This window comes from Salmo salar, chromosome 19 (assembly GCF_965601325.2).
Source record: "Salmo salar chromosome 19, fSalSal1, whole genome shotgun sequence".
Classification (NCBI taxonomy): domain Eukaryota; kingdom Metazoa; phylum Chordata; class Actinopteri; order Salmoniformes; family Salmonidae; genus Salmo; species Salmo salar.
This window is the reverse complement of record NC_138309.1, coordinates 15,022,967-15,044,080: the sequence shown is the minus strand read 5'-3', so window position 1 is coordinate 15,044,080 and position 21,114 is coordinate 15,022,967. Positions and strand designations below refer to the sequence as shown.

The 21,114-nt window shown below is 42.1% G+C and overlaps 1 protein-coding gene across 4 annotated transcripts in view; it reads left to right on the top strand.

Moving 5' to 3' along the window:
* LOC106578501 (dihydropyrimidine dehydrogenase [NADP(+)]) overlaps positions 1-21,114 on the top strand; it is a 211,170-nt gene that overhangs the window by 62,647 nt on the left and 127,409 nt on the right. For all 4 annotated transcript variants that reach the window (XR_014381606.1, XM_045702118.2, XM_082965642.1 and 1 more), the window contains 4 exons: positions 8,484-8,680; positions 9,745-9,826; positions 10,622-10,709; positions 19,875-19,982. Coding sequence is in view for 3 of the 4 variants with exons in the window: in XM_045702118.2 (XP_045558074.1) it covers positions 8,484-8,680; positions 9,745-9,826; positions 10,622-10,709; positions 19,875-19,982 (475 nt within the window). In the remaining variant the exon portion in view is untranslated. The remainder of the gene's footprint in view (positions 1-8,483; positions 8,681-9,744; positions 9,827-10,621; positions 10,710-19,874; positions 19,983-21,114) is intronic.

Genomic DNA, 21,114 nt, shown 5'->3' with positions numbered 1-21,114 from the left:
TACTCTGTACTGTACGACACTGCTCTTTACTCTGTACTGTACTACACTGATCTTTACTCTGCACTCTACTGTACTACACTGCTCTTTACGCCGTACTGTGCTGTACTACACTGCTCTTTCCTCTGCACTCTACTGTACTACACTGCTCTTTACTCTGCACTCTACTGTACTACACTGCTCTTTCCTCTGCACTCTACTGTACTACACTGCTCTTTACTCTGCACTCTACTCTACTACACTGCTCTTTACTCTGCACTCTCCTGTACTACCCTGCTCTTTACTCTGTACTGTACTACACTGCTCTTTACTCTGTACTGTACTGTACTACACTGCTCTTTACTCTGCACTCTACTTTACTACCCTGCTCTTTAGTCTGCACTCTACTTTACCACACTGCTCTTTACTCCGTACTCTACTGTACTACACTGTTCTTTACTCTGTACTGTACTACACTGCTCTTTACTCTGCACTCTACTGTACTACACTGGTCTTTACTCTGCACTCTACTGTACTACACTGCTCTTTACTCCATACTCTACTGTACTACACTGCACTTTACTCTGTACTCTACTGTACTACACTGCTCTTTCCTCCGTACTCTACTGTACTACACTGCGCTTTACTCTGTACTGTACTACACTGCTCTTTACTCTGTACTGTACGACACTGCTCTTTACTCTGTACTGTACTACACTGATCTTTACTCTGCACTCTACTGTACTACACTGCTCTTTACTCCGTACTCTACTGTACTACACTGCTCTTTACTTTGCACTCTACTGTACTACACTGCTCTTTACTCTGTACTCTACTACACTGCTCTTTACTCTGTACTCTACTGTACTACACTGCTCTTTACTCTGTACTCTACTGTACTACACTGCTCTTTACTCTGTACTCTACTGTACTACACTGCTCTTTACTCCGTACTCTACTGTACTATACTGCTCTTTACTCTGTACTGTACTACACTGCTCTTTACTCTGTACTGTACGACACTGCTCTTTACTCTGTACTGTACGACACTGCTCTTTACTCTGTACTGTACTACACTAATCTTTACTCTGCACTCTACTGTACTACACTGCTCTTTACTCTGTACTGTACTACACTGCTCTTTACTCAGCACTCTACTTTACTACCCTGCTCATTACTCTGCACTCTACTGTACTACCCTGCTCTTTACTCTGTACTGTACTACACTGCTCTTTACTCTGTACTGTACTACACTGCTCTTTACTCTGCACTCTACTGTACTACACTGCTCTTTACTCTTCACTCTACTGTTCTACACTGCTCTTTACTCCGTACTCTACTGTACTACACTGCTCTTTACTCTGTACTCTACTGTACTACACTGCTCTTTACTCCGTACTCTACTGTACTACCCTGCTCTTTACTCCGTACTCTACTGTACTACACTGCTCTTTACTCTGCACTCTACTGTACTACACTGCTCTTTACTCTGCACTCTACTGTACTACACTGCTCTTTACTCTGCACTCTACTGTACTACACTGCTCTTTACTTTGCACTCTACTTTACTACACTGCTCTTTACTCCATACTCTACTGTATTAAACTGCTCTTTACTCTGCACTCTACTGTACTACCCTGCTATTTACTCTGTACTCTGCTGTACTACACTGTTCTTTACTCTGCACTCTACTGTACTACACTGCTCTTTACTTTGCACTCTACTTTACTACACTGCTCTTTACTTTGTACTCTACTGTACTACACTGCTCTTTACTCTGTACTGTACTACACTGCTCTTTACTCTGTACTGTACTACACTGTTATTTACTCTGTACTCTACTGTACTACCCTGCTGTTTACGCTGTACTCTACTGTACTACCCTGCTCTTTACTCTCCTGTACTACCCTGCTCTTTACTCTGTACTGTACTACACTGCTCTTTACTCTGTACTGTACTGTACTACACTGCTCTTTACTCTGCACTCTACTTTACTACCCTGCTCTTTAGTCTGCACTCTACTTTACCACACTGCTCTTTACTCCGTACTCTACTGTACTACACTGTTCTTTACTCTGTACTGTACTACACTGCTCTTTACTCTGCACTCTACTGTACTACACTGGTCTTTACTCTGCACTCTACTGTACTACACTGCTCTTTACTCCATACTCTACTGTACTACACTGCACTTTACTCTGTACTCTACTGTACTACACTGCTCTTTACTCCGTACTCTACTGTACTACACTGCTCTTTACTCTGTACTGTACTACTCTGCACTCTACTGTACTACACTGGTCTTTACTCTGCACTCTACTGTACTACACTGCTCTTTACTCCATACTCTACTGTACTACACTGCACTTTACTCTGTACTCTACTGTACTACACTGCTCTTTCCTCCGTACTCTACTGTACTACACTGCGCTTTACTCTGTACTGTACTACACTGCTCTTTACTCTGTACTGTACGACACTGCTCTTTACTCTGTACTGTACTACACTGATCTTTACTCTGCACTCTACTGTACTACACTGCTCTTTACTCCGTACTCTACTGTACTACACTGCTCTTTACTTTGCACTCTACTGTACTACACTGCTCTTTACTCTGTACTCTACTACACTGCTCTTTACTCTGTACTCTACTGTACTACACTGCTCTTTACTCTGTACTCTACTGTACTACACTGCTCTTTACTCCGTACTCTACTGTACTATACTGCTCTTTACTCTGTACTGTACTACACTGCTCTTTACTCTGTACTGTACGACACTGCTCTTTACTCTGTACTGTACGACACTGCTCTTTACTCTGTACTGTACTACACTAATCTTTACTCTGCACTCTACTGTACTACACTGCTCTTTACTCTGTACTGTACTACACTGCTCTTTACTCTGTACTGTACGACACTGCTCTTTACTCTGTACTGTACTACACTGATCTTTACTCTGCACTCTACTGTACTACACTGCTCTTTACGCCGTACTGTGCTGTACTACACTGCTCTTTCCTCTGCACTCTACTGTACTACACTGCTCTTTACTCTGCACTCTACTGTACTACACTGCTCTTTCCTCTGCACTCTACTGTACTACGCTGCTCTTTACTCTGCACTCTACTCTACTACACTGCTCTTTCCTCTGCACTCTACTGTACTACACTGCTCTTTACTCTGCACTCTACTGTACTACACTGCTCTTTACTTTGCACTCTACTTTACTACACTGCTCTTTACTCCATACTCTACTGTATTAAACTGCTCTTTACTCTGCACTCTACTGTACTACCCTGCTCTTTACTCTGTACTCTGCTGTACTACACTGTTCTTTACTCTGCACTCTACTGTACTACACTGCTCTTTACTTTGCACTCTACTTTACTACACTGCTCTTTACTCTGCACTCTACTGTACTACACTGCTCTTTCCTCTGCACTGTACTGTACTACCCTGCTCTTTCCTCTGCACTCTACTGTACTACACTGCTCTTTACTCTGTACTCTACTGTACTACACTGCTCTTTACTCTGTACTCTAGTCTGTACAGCATTGTACTCTACTGTGCTGCTCAGTGCTGTTTTTCCCTTCATTGTACATTACATGATTCTGTCTCTACTAAGTCCCCATAACGGGTGAGGGAGTGGTGGGCTGCAGCATCAAGCTCAGTATTAATGGTACCTCTCAACCCGTTGTTATGGCGTCGGTACAGCCCTCTGCCAATAAAGTCAAAATTCTCCCCTTGTTTATCATCCAAGCCTAACCTTCTGGTACGATAAACATCAGATTCACCATTAGAAACCGGCTGGTGGAAAGAGATGGGGGGAGGAAATAGAAGTAAAAACCAGGGAAAAGACAACAGAACAGAGAATTATGCAAGATGTCAAAGTCAACACAAATGACTTAGTTATGACCCAGTGTAAAGCAGACATAAGGAATGGGAGAGTCTTTCTTTCATGTCTAAAACATATAGGCTGCAGGAGTCAATGCCAACTGAAATTCATTTTACTGTATGTTCTAAAGAAAAAGGACTAACAAAGAAGGGAAATGGAAGAAATACACAGTGCCAAGAAGTCCTTTAAAGGAATACTGTACATATCGATTTTAGTGGTAAATAGATATGAGAGATGTGTTGATGTTCTTCATGTGCCATGACTGTTATCACTGATGACAGGAGTCTGTGTAATGCTACATGTTTTGAACTGCTATACGCTACATTTGTTTCATCATGTGTACTCCTATCTTTTTCCCCTAATTCTTCCTCATGTTGAATAATGATTAGAACATCAAGTGTGTGTGTGTGTGCGTGCGTGGGTGTGTGGGGTGTGTGTGTGCGTGTGGGCCTGCGTGTGTGTGTGTGTGATTATGTGTGTGTGTGTTCATGGTGTAGCTCCGAGATAATCAGCATATCTGTTCCCGTCATTGTCGTGGTGAGCTTTATTTAGTTCCATGGTAACAGCTAATTAAAGTGAAATGTCAGAGATAGTGTGTGGGCTTGAATTGCTGCCTTTGACCCACACATCGTCTTGTAGGGCTGCCTGCTGCTAAGGATGCATTTCCTCTACAGTAACGAACTCTTTCATTCTGGAGAGAGTTCAACAAGACGAGTACATTCTGAGGAATGGATGTAAATGTTCTTACTTATTCTACGTACTGTAGATGGAAGGAATCTTATGGAAGGAATGGTTCTGCAGGTATATGAAAGGAAAATAATTGTGAGCATGTCACTTTACCTACGTCACCATTATGTAACTGTAACCAACTGTACTGTAGATGTGCTCAGCCCAATTAAATTGTACTATTCCGTAGTTCAAGGTAGAGTACATTCATAGACAACACAGAGCTACTGAATGAAGAACGGCATAACGAGATCACTTTGTATGAGAGGAAGTCAAGATGACAAAACATGTGCCTGTATACACCTTCAGCAGAATCTGTTGTGACGTGGATGATTATCTTTGCATGTTAGTCTGTTCATTTCCCTCTATTGCTGTAGAACAATGAGACAAACACACATAACGAGAGGAAGGTTGGCACGCGGCATTGCCAGGGGTTGGATTCTTTAATCAGTGCGTTTATAATCCTCTCAGGTACTGTATATGCCATGCGTTTAGATCCTGTTCTTTAGCTACAGGAACGGAGTACAACAGTACAACAAAACAGTTCATTTCTAGCCATCTCGTACACCTTCCGCCTCCTGCCTTCTTCCTATCAAGACTAATCTAGTAACACATCTCAGAAAGCAAGAGAAGCTCACGGTAAAGTTTCATTACTTCCTGAAGGATAAAAGGCACAATTACAAAAGCCTTCCGTCCTCTCCCTTCTCTTCTCTCTCTCTCTCTCGCTGCCTGCCACATCTGCTGTGACTACTATACATCTCTATCATGTGGCAGCTCTCCTCTCTCCTTAAATGTGAAAGGTCAGGGCGGTTATCTAGCAGATAATTAGATAAGCTCAGGAAGAAGAGAAAGAGAAGGGGGCTATCTGGGCGATCGCTGCTCAGCTTCTATCAGCTCCATTCAGCCTGCGCTCCATGCTCCTAGCTCTAGTCCTCTCAACATTACTGATAAAGTCAAAGCCACCTTTCATTTAGGCTTTATTCTTCTCCTAATCTTATAGTGGATATAAGCGTATTAGTGTCTACCAAGAGTCTGGCACTGAGGTGTATAATATGGCCTGAATGACAGTGTTACTGTTAACTCTCAGTAGTTCAGACAGACCAGAGGGGAGTTGTCTTGTGAAAGCAGTATTGATGTGTCCAGTTTGTTATGATGATAAGCACTGGGCAGGGGAGTCATGTTTCATCCATTGATGCTGGATGATGCTTTTGATTGATGCTTCTGTATGCGTGTGCTGTGTGCTTATTGTACCCAGTGCTACCCACACATATAAGATGTGAAGCAAAGCTAGCGTCGCAGCAGTTTGTCACAAGTAGTTTGGTGTTCAATTAGTGTTCAATTAGAGTGTGAGAAGAATTAGAAAAACAGAGATGGGTGTTTTGAATAACAAGGCCTCGGAACTGCTCTTAAGCACTATTAAAAATGCATTGTCATGCAGCAATTTGGGCTTCACAGTTCATGAAACACATGAATAACTAAATGAATATCACCTATAGCTCAGGCATAATATTGCAGTAACAATTCGAGGCTTCATGTATTGATCTAGATCATCTTATTAAGGAGACAAAGTATCCTCACTCTCATTTCACCCCTAATTATGGATATGTTGCTGCTACAACATTCTCTTTCAACTGTTTGTGTTGCAGTAGTCTATATTTGTCTTGAAAATCATCAGTGAACATGGTGCGCTACAGAAGCTATCTGATTAATGTTGTTTTCTCTCCATATTATTTTAGTAGATGACTCTAGGGCTAGTTATTTAACAGCCAGTGTGGTGTAGTCCCAGAGATGGCTTTTAGTTGGGCAGACCATGTTCTAATTTGATTGGAGTTTTGAACCGTTTTGTATGTGCAATCGAACACTTTGCCTGATTTTAGCATGGCCAGGATAAAGGAACACGCCTGCCATACAGTCAGTCAGTCTAGACAGGCATTGGCAGACATTGCTAGTACTGGATGGGGATAAACCAAGCATGAATGAGTAGAACAAATGACACAGGACGAAAGGATTTGGAACTGGTTGTGGTTCATTAATGATGACCTACAGTACATTCGGAAAGTATTTAGACCCCTTGGCTTTTTCCACATTTTGTTACGTTCCAGTCTTATTCTAAAATTAATTAAATTGTGTTTTTTTCAATCTACACACGATACCCCATAATGACAAAGCAAAAGCCATTTTTTTTTATTTTAAATATACATTTACAGAAGTATTCAGACCCTTTACTCAGTACTTTGGTGAAGAATATTTTGCAGAGATTACAGCCTCAAGTCTTTTTGGGTATGACGTTACAAGCTTGGCACACCTGAATTTGGGGAGTTTGTCCCGTACTTCTTGGCAGATCCACTCAAGCTCTGTCAAGTTGGATGGGGAACATTGCTGCACAGCTACTTTCATTCACGTCTCTCTAGAGATGTTAGATCGGGTTCAAGTCCGTGCTCTGGCTGGGCCACTCAAGGACATTCAGAGACTTGTCCCAAAGCCACCTTCGCCCCAGTCTGAGGTCCTGAGTGCTCTGGAGCAGGTTTTCATCAAGGATCGCTCTGTACTTTGGTCCATTTATCTTTCCCTTGATGCTGACTAGTCTCCTAGTCCATGCCACTAAAAAACATCCCCACAGCATGATGCTGCCACCACCATGCTTCACCATACGGATGGTACCAGGCTTCTTCCAGACGTGACGCTTGGCATTCAGGCCAAACAATTCAATCTTGGTTTCATCAAATCATAATCAAATCCAATTTTATTTGTCACATGCCAAGAATACAACAGGTGTAGACTTTATGGTGAAATGTTTACTTACAAGCCCTTAACCAACAATGCAGTTCAAGAAATAGAGTTAAGAAAATATTTACTAAGTAAACTAAAGTGAAAAAAAGAAAATCTAAAAGTAACACAAGAAAATTACATAACAATAACGAGGCTACATACAGGGGGTACCGGTACAGAGTTATCAAACCACTGAATCTTGTTTCTCATGGTCTGAGAGTCCTTTAGGTGACTTTTGGAAAACTCCAAGCGGGTTGTCATGTGCCTTTTATTGAGGAGTGGCTTCCGTCTGGCCACTCTACCATAAAGGCCTGATTGGTGGAGTGCTGCATTGATGGTTGTCCTTCTAGAAGGTTTTCCCATATCCACAGAGGAACTCTGGAGCTCTGTCAGAGTGACCATGGATTCTTGGTCACCTCTCTGACAAAGGCCCTTCTCCCCTGATTGCTCAGTTTGGTTTGGAGGCCAGCTCCAGGAAGAGTCTTGGTGGTTCCAAACTTCTTCCATTTAAAAATGATGGAGACCACAGTGTTCTTGGGGACCTTCAATGCAGCAGTTTTGGTACCCTTCCCCAGATCTGTGCCTCGACACAGTCCTGTCTCGGAGCTCTACGGACAATTCCTTCAACCTCATGGTTTGGTTTTTGATCTGACATGCACTGTCAACTCTGGGACCTTATATAGAGAGGTGTGTGCCTTTTAAAATCATGTCCAATCAATTTAATTTACCACAGGTGGACTCCAATCAAGTTGTAGAAACATCTCAAGGATGATCAATGGAAACAGGATGCACCTGAGCTCAAGTAACTGTTTCATAGCAAAGGGTCTGAATACTTATGTAAATACGTTTTTTGTTCGTTCTAAATTTGCTAAAATTTCAAGATACCTGTTTTCGCTTTGTCATTATGGGGTATTCTGTGTAGATTGACGAGGAAAATAGTAAATTTAATCAATTTTAGAGTAAGGTTGTAACGTCACAAAATGTGGAAAAAGTCAAGGGGTCTGAATACTTTCTGAATGCCCTGTATATTCCACAAGGAATTGAATGGTCTAAGTAAGCAAGCAATCAAGCAAGTACGTAAACCAAACTCCCTCATGTGTCTGTTATCACCTCAGATCTTTAGTAAGATGGGCATTCCTCAAGTGAGGAACCCAGCTCTCCCTCCTCCAGACCAGATGCCTAACAGCTTCCACTCCAAGATCGCTCTGATTGGCTGTGGCCCGGCCAGCATCAGCTGTGCTTCCTTCCTGGCTCGCCTTGGCTACGATGACATCACCATATTCGAAAAACAGAAGTGGATCGGCGGACTGAGGTAAAACTTCAACATTTTTTTTTTTTTTTCAATGGCTAGTAACATAACAAAATAACAAAAATGTAATCCAATAATGCTCCCAAAGTGTTTGTTTAATAGGACTAGGACTTTGACCCCAACCTGGGCCTTCATAAGGGCAAATTAGGAACTCAATATTAGGAACGTGTTCTTAATGTTTGGTATACTCAGTATATATTGTCACAATATACCGTGTGTTAGTGAGGGTTTTCAGTGAATTTATGTAAATGACAATGCTCATCTTCAATTCAAATTCTCAGCAACAAAAGAGTGATCAAATTAAGATCCTACTTTTGTATTAATTCGCTTCCTGGGCAGCAATTAGTCAGTGGTGTAACTTAAAGCCAGATCTGTGGCTCCTTGTCAACGCTTGCGGATATGCATCTGTAATTCATCTAAATTCATGTCCTTTTGTGTGGGGCATTTACCACTAAAGGGCATTGTTGATCATGGGTCTGCTGGATCAATATAAAGAACATTGTATAAGGTCACAGCTGCTAATGAGAGTTTTGGTAATTGTGAATATTCATCTTTCAAATGCCTGAGTTTGGATTGGGTTACCAATTACCTACCCAGGCCTTTAGTACATTTTACATTTTAGTCATTTAGCAGACGTTTTTTGACTTCTCCTAGGAGTCCTGCAAATGTCCACAGTGGGTTTCACGTACTTCGAGGGCCAACAGGGAATAAAATTAATAATTTGAGGTTGGTTCAGGGAGAGGTTGGACATAGAAGCAGGATAATTCTGATCCAGAGAAAGTAGAAAAAGTGAATACAAACCCAAATCATCAAATGAAAATAAGAAAAAGGAGTTGGTGTTGCAACAGTATAGAGAATCCTCTTCCCTGTGTCTATCTATTTTTTCTTCCTCACGCCTAACTTTTCATATTCCTCTGAGAGTCCTTTCTCTGTCATCCCTCTTCTTCATCCTCCTCCTCATCCGCCTCATCCTCCTCCTTTTAGTCCTGCTCCTCCTTCCCCTTCTCCATCTCCCAGTCACGTTCATTCTTCCTCTCTCTCTCTCTCTCTCTCTCTCTCTCTCACAGCTCTGCGGAGATCCCTCAGTTCAGGCTGCCATATGAGGTAGTGCACTTCGAGGTGGAGCTGATGATGGATTTGGGCATCAAGGTAATGAGTCCCCCACCTCCCCTCCCACTCTCTCTCCATCTCCCCCTGTCCCCTCTCTCCCTCTCTCTCTCTCCCTCCATTCCCCTGTCCCCTTCCTCGTTTACATCAGAGACTAGCACAGGCGACAGGTCTGGGAGAAGATCAGCAGCCCAAATGTCAGGCACATTAATAAAGAACAATTAAAAGCTGCATCAGGCCGGGCAGGCTCCAGGCTGCTGAGACCGTGTGTCTCCGGCACCGGCTGCAACTTGGGGCGATGCTCTAGCTTGTCTGTCTGTCTGTTGCTTGAATGCCACAGTGGTGAGAAAGGGCAATCGATAGTCCTTACCACGGCGAGCTAGCCAGCCACTGCAGACCAGACCAGACCAGACCAGACAGCACCTGCTCATGATTCATTTTAAACCAGGAAACAGATTTGGTTGCTGAAAAGATTGGAGGGAGTGGAGTGAGGGGAGTAGTTAGAGGTGAGGCATTTACATGTCTATGTGATTCGTCCTGCTCTGTTCTGTTCTGTGAAAAGATAAATAGTAGAAGTGAAGAATTTGAAGAAGACTTATAATCACATAAAGAGTGAATAGCGTCCCAAGTTAGGTCATTTTGATTGTTGGTACAACTCATTAACAGAGATGCTCATCCAACCGGAGTGTTAAGCCAAGTGTTAGAACTTAGGGTTTTTGATCATCAAGCATTTTACGTACAACATTTATTATAATTATACAATAGATTATCCGTTGAAATGTTCTTAGAGCTGGTGCTCCCATTATAACTAATGAGTTGTGTTGTATATTGTTTCAGGTGGTGTGTGAGAAAGCCCTGGGCCAGGACGGGATGACTCTGCTCTCTCTGAGAGATGAAGGTTACAAAGCTGTCTTCATCGGCATTGGTTGGTTATTCATTTATTCCTTTTCTTCTTGTCTTTTCCACCCTCTCTCTGTACATATGTACTCTCATACCAATATGTTTGAGCAAATGTAAAGATGATGTGGGTTGTATTCATTGGCCACCAAATAGAAGAAAACTGACTGATGCATGGAGTGACTACATGAACTTGTCCAATAAGAATAGCTTATTTCTGTTTTCCGTCGCAAAACGTTTTGTGGTACCGGGTGCACTAATGAAGTCAACCGGGGGGGAGAGCCTTTGGTACCACAGCAGTCAATTTCTGTAATAATGTGACACTCAGTGGCCCGTAGGGATCTGGTAATAAGTAGTGCAATATATAAGAAATACGGTGCCATTTGGGATGCGTCCTCTGTGAGCTGGCTGCTCTTTCAGAGGTCCTGCTTTAACCCGCCTCACAGCGTCAGCCTCATTCACTTGTCATTTGTTATTTCTGTGTGCGATACTGTGTCCCAGCATGGTAAACTAACAGTGCCCGTTGTGAGGCCCGCTGGGGCGCCACCGAGCATGCCACGTGCCCCCATCAAATATCTACCCAGAGTCCCCCCTGCTGGGTTATCCCAGAGCTCTGATTCGCTGACCCGGAATACTCTTTAGCGATACACCTCACCACTGGCACGGAATGCTAACCTGATGTCAACCCTCACACGCACACAGACACACTCAAGCCCGCACACACGCCCCGACACGCACGCATAAATGTGCGCAGGTACGCACACACACACACACACACTCCCTCGTCAGGGTCCGAGGGCTTTTTACAGTCTGTGCTCTCCCTCTTTTACCCACTCATATATCTGCAAATGAAATCCATCGTGACCCGTGACCTGTAGAATCAATTGAATATCTGCTACAACCTTTCAAAATAGACGGTCTGGTCTCCTTTTGCTATTTCAGTCTCATTTGCTTGTCTATTTGTACCTTTCAGAGTCTAGCTGGTCCATTAGTTTATGGAATGTTGAAACAATTGGTGGAGGATTTACTTTCTTCTGTGGCTGTACGTCAGTTGTTGCAGTGTTTGAGAAAGACAGAGAGTTAACATTAAATGTTAACTCTCTCTGTCTTTCTCAAACACTTAATACCTCTATGAACCTGTTATCTTTCTGGCTGAGCTTCATTCAAATGCTCCCGTTTCTCATTAGAATCAAAGAAGCACTCCGTTACATAGTGATGACTTGCCTTAACTGAAGACTTCTTCTGCAGAAACAAATATATGCCAAAATGAAAGAAACGCGTTAAGGGAGTAATAATATTGTTTTTATTTTTTCTATAGCAGGCAAATAAATGTAGCTATCTTGTAGCTGTGTGGATCTGGGGAACTCAAACGTTCCTTGAAGCTGTCTGTCTGTCTGTCTGTTTGTTTGGTTTTACTGAACTAAGACAGAATAAAAAAGACTCCTATAATTCATTGTTTCAAAATGCTCAGAGTCATTTGATAGTGGACTCCCTAATTACGGAGAGTCGTTTATTTAAAACCATTTTTTTTTCTCCTTTTCCTCACAAAGGGATGTAAAGGAATTTCAATTCCCTATGAAAAATTCAAGCGGAAGTGTGTTTGCAATTAATTTCTGTGATTTCATACTAGTCCTTTACAGGCTTTTTAAATGTCATCCTCCGACATGATTGACATGCTAATTTTTCGCTGGCAGTATGCTGAACGGAAGGCAGGTTGAGGGAGAGAGATAAGGGCATTGTTTCTGAGCTATAAGCTTAGGAAGCCAGCTCAAAGGTTCATTTGGTTTAAACAGTGGATTAACCCTTTATCCTCCGCTCTACAATGTGATCTGTGGTGGTGAGGCTCAATTGTCTTGGTTCTCCTTTGATTTCTGTGGTGTACGGAAAATTCCATCCCTTCTTTGGTGTTTTTAAAGACAGCAGCTGTTTCCGCATATTTCTGAAAGGCTGGAAGGACAGATGAACGGACCGTCCATTGATTGGATTGGCACATCTTGAAAAGAGGGGTGGAAGAAATAAGTTGATGTAAAGCAAAGAACAAGCAGGGAAAGTGATAGAAGTAGTTTTGAATGGTTTAAAAGGGTTCTGATCATTTTTAAAGACAGCTTTTGATTTTAAAACATTGGAAAATCAATAGCTGATGTTGTTGGATAGTAGACAGGACGATGCCGATCGGGGCTGATTTTCGATCAGAAAGTCAACGTCAAGTTGTGTCAATGAATTCGCACCAGAAGGAAAACTTGACATAATTAATAACAATTGATTGAATGTATATATTTATATAGAAACTCATCTCTTCCACAACAAATGTGTAGCACTACCAATTTATCTTTTGAAATGGTACCCTTTACTGCGTGTGAATTATTATGTCTCACTATGAGTCCAGCATAAGGCTTATCTATGTGAGTACCAGTGGCTTCCATAAGGTGTGGCGGAGGTGTCCATATTCTCCCTCTGGATGTGTCCCTTTCTCCCAGTGACAAGGTTAATGGATCCCAGTACAGAGGGCAGTTATGGCTTCAGAGGTCTTGATTTATGTTAAATCTTAATGTACTTAGTGTGCCGCTGCATTATTTAACAATCTGTCCTCGGTGCTTGATCATCATAAGGGTGAACGAGGTCAGGGAGTGAATGTGCACTCCCCTCCTCCTACTCCTCCTTCTCCCCCTTGTCCCTTCCTTTTTTGTATTTTTCTTTCTCTCCATCTCCCTCTCTATCTCTCTCTCCACCTCCCTCTCACTTTCTGTCTCATGCTCTCTCTCTCCCTCTGTGTCCCCCTCTCTCTGTCCCTCTTTTTCTCTTTCTCTAGTCGGATGGCAACTGATAAGGTTTGATTAATGAGAGGAGGCCCCGGCGGCGAATGAAAAACATCTGCAACAGAGGATGTATTCTATATCATATTCTTAATATGAAAAAAGGGGTAGGGTTCACTCCACTGTACATGGATGGCCTGCCGAGGGAGTGAGAGAGTAAGAGAGAAACCGATAGAGGAGAAGGGAAATTAGATGAAATACATGGCAAATGGAGCCACATTACTTACAATCCACTTTGTCATGATCGTCTACTGCAAGGGTTTTTTGTTCACGTGCTTTGATTTGGTATTGAATACTAATGATGACTATACAGTGCATTTGAAAAGTATTCAGATCATCAATCTACACACAAACCCCATAATGACAAAGTGAAAATAGGTTTTTAGAAATTTTAGCAAATGTATACTGCTCAAAAAAATAAAGGGAACACTTAAACAACACAATGTAACTCCAAGTTAATCACACTTCTGTGAAATCAAACTGTCCACTTAGGAAGCAACACTGATTGACAATAAATTTCACATGCTGTTGTGCAAATGGAATAGACAACAGGTGGAAATTATAGGCAATTAGCAAGACACCCCCAATAAAGCAGTGGTTCTGCAGGTGGGGACCACAGACCACGGCTGATGTTTTGGTCACTTTTGAATGCTGGCAGTGCTTTCACTCTAGTGGTAGCATGAGACGGAGTCTACAACCCACACAAGTGGCTCAGGTAGTGCAGCTCATCCAGGATGGCACATCAATGCGAGCTGTGGCAAGAAGGTTTGCTGTGTCTGTCAGCGTAGTGTCCAGAGCATGGAGGCGCTACCAGGAGACAGGCCAGTACATCAGGAGACGTGGAGGAGGCCGTAGGAGGGCAACAACGCAGCAGCAGGACTGCTACCTCCGCCTTTGTGCAAGGAGGAGCAGGAGGAGCACTGCCAGAGCCCTGCAAAATGACCTCCAGCAGGCCACAAATGTGCATGTGTCTGCTCAAACGGTCAGAAACAGACTCCATGAGGGTGGTATGAGGGCCCGACATCCACAGGTGGGGGTTGTGCTTACAGCCCAACACCGTGCAGGACGTTTGGCATTTGCCAGAGAACACCAAGATTGGCAAATTCGCCACTGGCGCCCTGTGCTCTTCACAGATGAAAGCAGGTTCACACTGAGCACATGTGACAGAGTCTGGAGACGCCGTGGAGAACGTTCTGCTGCCTGCAAGATCCTCCAGCATGACCGGTTTGGCGGTGGGTCAGTCATGTCCGTAGAGCCCCGAGACAGGATTGTGTTGAGGCACAGATCTGGGGAAGGGTGCCAAAACATTTTTGCAGCGTTGAAGGTCCCCAAGGAAACGGTGGCCTCCATCATACTTCAATAGAAGAAGTTTGGAACCACCAAGACTCTCCCTAACTGAGCAAATGGGGGAGAAGGGCCAGGGAGGTGACCAAGAACCCGATGGTCACTCTTTCAGTGGAGATGGGAGAATCTTCCAGAAGGGCAACCATCTCTGTAGCACTCCAGCACTCCTCAGAGAAGGCACATGACAGCTTGCTTGAAGTTTGACAAAAGGCACCTGAAGGACTCTCTGACCATGAGAAACAACTCTTTGGCCTTAATACCAAGCGTCACATCTGGAGGAATTTGGGCACCATCCCTACGGTGAAGCATGGTGGTGGCAGCATCATGCTGTGGGCATGTTTTTCAGCGGCATGGACTGGGAGACTAGTCAGGATTAGAGGTCGACCGATTAATCGGAATGGCCGATTAATTAGGGCAGATTTCAAGTTTTCATAACAATCGGTAATCAGTATTTTTGGCCACCGATTTTTTTGATTTTTTTGTTATTTTTTGGGGGGGGGGGGGGGGCATTTTTTATTTTTTTATTTTTTTACACCTTTATTTAACTAGGCAAGTCAGATTAAGAACACATTCTTATTTTCAATGACGGCCTAGGAACGGGGGTTAACTGCCTTGTTTAGGGGGGATTCGGGGATTTGTTTTTGCAACCTTCCGGTTACTAATCCAACCCAACACACGATGAGCCTGCATGGCAGGCTGACTACCTGTTACGCAAGGGCAGCAAGAAGCCAAGGTAAGTTGCTAGCTAGCATTAAACTTATCTTATAAAAAAACGATCAATCTTAACATAATCACTAATTAACTACACATGGTTGATGATATTACTAGTTTATCTAACGTGTCCTGCGTTGCATATAATCGATGCGGTGCCTGTTAATTTATCATTGAATCATAGCCTCTTTCGCCAAACGGGTGTTGATTTAACAAGCGCATTTGCGAAAATAGCACTGTCGTTGCACCAATGTACCTAACCATAAACATCAATGCCTTTCTTTAAAATCAATAAACAAGTATATATTTTTAAACCTGCATATTTAGTTAATATTGCCTGCTAACATGAAATTGTCACATCTCTAGCGTTCATTGCACGCAGAGTCAGGGTATATGCAACAGTTTGGGCCGCCTGGCTCGTTGCGAACTAATTTGCCAGAATTTTACGTAATTATGACATAACATTGACATAACATTGACATAACATAACTCGTAAGCATTCATTCAGACAGCACTTTCCTGTGTTTTGCCAGCAGCAGTGTTAAAAGCTGTTTATGACTTCAAACCGGGTGGGTATAATTTGTGGAACGTTCCAACAGGAATCTATTCCAAAAACTTCGTAAATAACAAGGTTGCCAAAAAACAACGCATACAAAGTTGTATAGCGGCAGAATAAGATACCGGGTAGTGAGTGGTCTATTTCATTGCGTTTTTCACTCATCACGTTTATTCCGAAAAATGTCTGTCCTCACTCTGGTTGCCTATAGACAAACATTAAGAATAAGCTACGTGGTGAGTTGATGCCTATTCGGCAGCTAGTTAGCTAGGTTTGTATGCGTTGCTACTTTGTATGCGTTGTTGGTTGGCAACCTTTTACTTTACGTTTTTTGGAACAGATTCCTGTTGGAACATTCCACAAATTATACCCACCCCTTCAAGCCTGTCAACTCCCAAGATTAGGCTGGTGTAACCGATGTGAAATGGCTAGCTAGTTAGCCGGGTGCGCGCTAATAGCGTTTCAAACGTCACACGCTCTGAGACTTGGAGTAGTGGTTCCCCTTGCTCTACATGGGTAACGGTGCTTCGAGGGTGGCTGTTGTCGATGTGTTCCTGGTTCAAGCCCAGGTAGGAGCGAGGAGAGGGACGGAAGCTATACTGTTACACTGGCAATACTAAAGTGCCTATAAGAACATCCAATAGTCAAAGGTATATGAAATACAAATCGTATAGAGAGAAATAGTCCTATAATTCCTATAATAACTACAACCTAAAATTTACCTGGGAATATTGAAGACTCATGTTAAAAGGAACCACCAGCTTTCATATGTTCCCATGTTCTGAGCAAGGAACTTAAACCTTAGCTTTTTTACATGGCACATATTGCACTTTTACTTTCTTCTCCAACATTTTGTTTTGCATTATTTAAACCAAATTGAACCTGTTTCATTATTTATTTCAGGCTAAATTGATTTTATTGATGTATTATATTAAGTTAAAATAAGTGTTCATTCTGTATTGTTGCAATTATCATTATTATAAATACATATAAAAAAAAAAATATATATTTTTTTTTTAAATCGGCCGATTAATCGGTAGCAGGGGTTTTTGGTCCTCCAATAATCGGTATCGGCATTGAAAAATCATAATCGGTCGACCTCTAGTCAGGATCGAGGGAAAGATGAACGTAGCAATGTACAGAGAGATCCTTGATGAAAGCATGCTCCAGAGCACTCAGGACCTCAGACTGGGGCGAAGGTTCACCTTCCAATAGGACAACGACCCTAAGCAGACAGCCAAGTCAATGCAGGAGTGGTTTCGGGACAAGTCTCTGAATTTCTATTGAGTGGCCCAGCCAGAGTCCGGACTTGAACCCGATCTAACATTTCTGGAGAGACCTAAAAATAGCTGTCAGCGACTGATCCCCATCCAACCTGACGGAGCTTGAGAGGATCTGCAGAGAAGAATGGGAGAAACTCCCCAAATACAGGTGTGCCCAAGAAGACTTGAGGCTGTAATCGCTGCCAAAGTTGCTTCAACAAAGTACTGAGTTAAGGTCTGAATACTTATGTAAATGTTCTACAAACCTGTTTTTAATTTGTCCTTATGGGGTATTGTGTATAGATTGCTGAGAATTATTATTTTTTGAAATACATTTTAGAATATGGCTGTTAAGTATTGGAAAACGTCAAGGGGTCTGAATACTTACAAAAAGGACTGTATAGTCAGGTAGAGTAACACTGCAGGGAGGGGTTTGGAGAGGGTCAGTTTAAACCCAGATGAATAGGTTTAAAGGTAATGTCCTGTAACTTCACGTCCCTGTTGTTGTTTAGCTGCATATAGTGGTTTCAATAATGGTGCTATAGTATTTTGTTTGTGTTGATCACAAATGCTATTTTGTTTGTTTGCCACATATACTGTTAATCCAAATATGTTTTATTTCTGTAGTTTAACTTTTTATAGAGATACTGTATGTTTGTAGTATTCGAGCAGTTCCCAGAGTCTAATTTCTTTGGATTACTACTGCTGCAGAATTGGCTGCCCCAAATGTTTTAACATAAAAGCCTTCTCCTAGAAATGAGGGACACTACTCACTTGTCTTTCTTAGTGGAATGTGCCCATTGTTTCATATACTGTAACCTTACATTTTTAAACACTGTTATAAAACTACTCTGCTATGTGTCACAATTTACCCTCCCAGTCACCATTACTCAGCAATTCATATCCATATTTAATGAGCCCTCAGCCGTGATATACAGTAATATCCCCATTAGGAGCCATGCATTTTAACAAGTTGGTTAATATAAATATATACCAACATACTGATATAGTTAATGTTACAATATTGCACCAAAAAGGTTATTGCTATATTATTTCAGAGTGTGTAACTTTCCAATTCTTCTCAGTGGCTGCATTTACACAAGCAGCCCAATTCTGTTATTTTGCCCAATTTTGGACAAAAGAGCTGATCTGATTCGTCAAAAGACCAATTAGTGGGAAAATATATGTTTAAACGCAGCCAGCAAGTCTCAGTTTCTACTATTGTGTTAGATCTGAGCCTTGTTCATATCAATGTGACAAGATTGCTTGTGGTAAAATAGAGGCTTTGTCAGGTATTTCTAAGGCATAGATTAAAGTATTGTCCCTGTAAAATATATCACAGTGATAATTGTAGGTCAAGGTTTAGAACTCAGTACTCAACACAATGGAACCAATACAAAACCATTTCAGTCCAGTGTAGTTTTTCACTGGATTGACATGACAGTAGCGGGGCTCCCATGTGGCGCAGCGGTCTACGGCACTGCCTCTCAATACAGACACCCTGGTTCAAGTCCAGGCTGTATCACAATCGGCCGTGATTGGGAGTCCCACAGGGCGGAGACAATTGGCCCAGCGTCGCCCGTGTTTGGCCGGTGTAGGCCGTCATTGTAAATAAGAATTTGTTCTTAACTAAAGTTTAAAATAAAAAATAAATAAATAGAGAGCTCTGTCTTCCATAGGATTGTAGAAAGTGTCACCAGTAGACGAGGAGTGAGAGAAAAGAATAGTTGGACTTAAGTAAAGTAAATATCAACTTTGTTAAAAATACACATGTATATTCATCACAGTGATTCAGGGGTAACATTAAAACAGAATAATATTCCCCACCAACATTCGACAACTACACAGAAAACCCTCAAATTGCGGAAATAAGTAAAGGAAATCAATGATGACAGTATAGTCAGAACAGCAGAAAGATGAGCGGTTGAGTTCAAATCCCAGCTGGGGTCATTTTGAAAAGTCCGTGCTAAGTGACAATGTCAAATGGAATCATATTGTCATTGGTTAAAGATTTGTTTGACACAATTTTATCGGAACAGCGTACCACTTACTTTAAAACCCCCATATAATTTCATTCCCAAAAAAGTGTTACATTTAGAGTTCATTATGTTGAGGAGAATAACATATTTTCACCTCGCATATGGAATTGCAGATTCACATGTGAAAGTTTTTCGTATGTGAAAATCTAACTCTCACATGTGTAATTGCGTTTTCACGTGAAAAATGTTGACATTTTCCATCCCCATGTTGTCACATTTATTTCGAATGAGATCATGTTTTCACATGTGTAGTTTCATGTTATCACATGTTGCTTTTACATGCTGTCACATGTTATCACATTAACTTCACATAATATCATATGTGATCACATTAAAGTCATGTGTTTTTTCTGTAAGGGCTTTAAACTTTCAGGAATTTACATAATTCTGTCTGTGCCAATTTTTAATTTGTTGCTATAAAACTATTCTCAACTACGTTGCTTTACTTCTGTGTCGTTTTGTCACCAGGTCTTCCACAGGCTAACAGACATAAAATATTTGAGGAGCTGTCGATCGACCAAGGCTTTTACACCTCAAAGGATTTCCTACCTTTGGTCTCCAAAGCCAGCAAAACAGGTAAACACTGCAGCCAATAGAACAAGCAGTGACAGCTCCAACTAAATTGTTTCTTTTTTTAAAGATTTCATTTATACTGAAAAATATATGTAAAGGCATGTTTCCTAAGCTAAAATAAAAGATCCCCAAATTTTTCATACACACAAAAAGCTTATTTCTCACAAATGTTGTGCACACATTTGTTGCATTTCTCCTTTACCAAGATAATCCATCAACCTGACAGGTCTGGCATATCAAGAAGCTGATTAAACAGCATGGTCATTACACAGGTGCACCTTGTGCTGGGGAAAATAAAAGGCCACTCTAAAATGTGCAGTTTTGTCACAACACAGTGCCACAGATGTCTCAAGTTTTGAGGGGATGTGCAATAGGCATGCTGACTGCAGGAATCTCCACCAGAGTTGTTGTCATAGAATTTAATGTTAATTTCTCTACCATAAGCCATCTCCAACGATGTTTTAGAGAGTATGGCAGTACTTCCAACCGATCTCACAACCGCAGACCATGTGTAACCGCGCTAGCCCAGGAACTCCACATCTGGCTTCTTCGTCTGCGGGATCATCTGAGACCAGCCACCAGCCTCCTCACATGGGTCTTGACCTGACTGCAGTTTAGCATCGTAACAAACTTCAGTGGGCAAATGCTTACCTTCGATGGCCACTGGCACACTGGATGAATACCAGTATGAATTGTACAGAGCAGATGGCAGACAGCATGTATGGCGTAGTATGGGCGAGCGTTTTACTGATGTTGTGAACATAGTACCCCATGTTGGCGGTGGGGTTATGGTATGGGCTGAAATAAGCTACGGACAACAAACACAATTGCGATGGCAATTTGAGTGCACAGAGTTACCATAACAGGATCATGAGGCCCATTGTCGTGTCATTCATCCGCCGCCATCACCTCATGTTTCAGCATGATAATGCACAGCCCCATGTCGCAAGGATACTCACCAGACATGTCACCCATTGAGCATGTTTGGGATGCTCTGGATCGACTTGTACGAAAGTGTGTTCCAGTTCTCGCCAATATTCAGCAACTTCTCACAGCCATTGAAGAGGAGTGGGATAACATTCCACAATCAACAGCCTGATCAACTCTATGCGAAGGAGATGTGTTGTGCTGCATG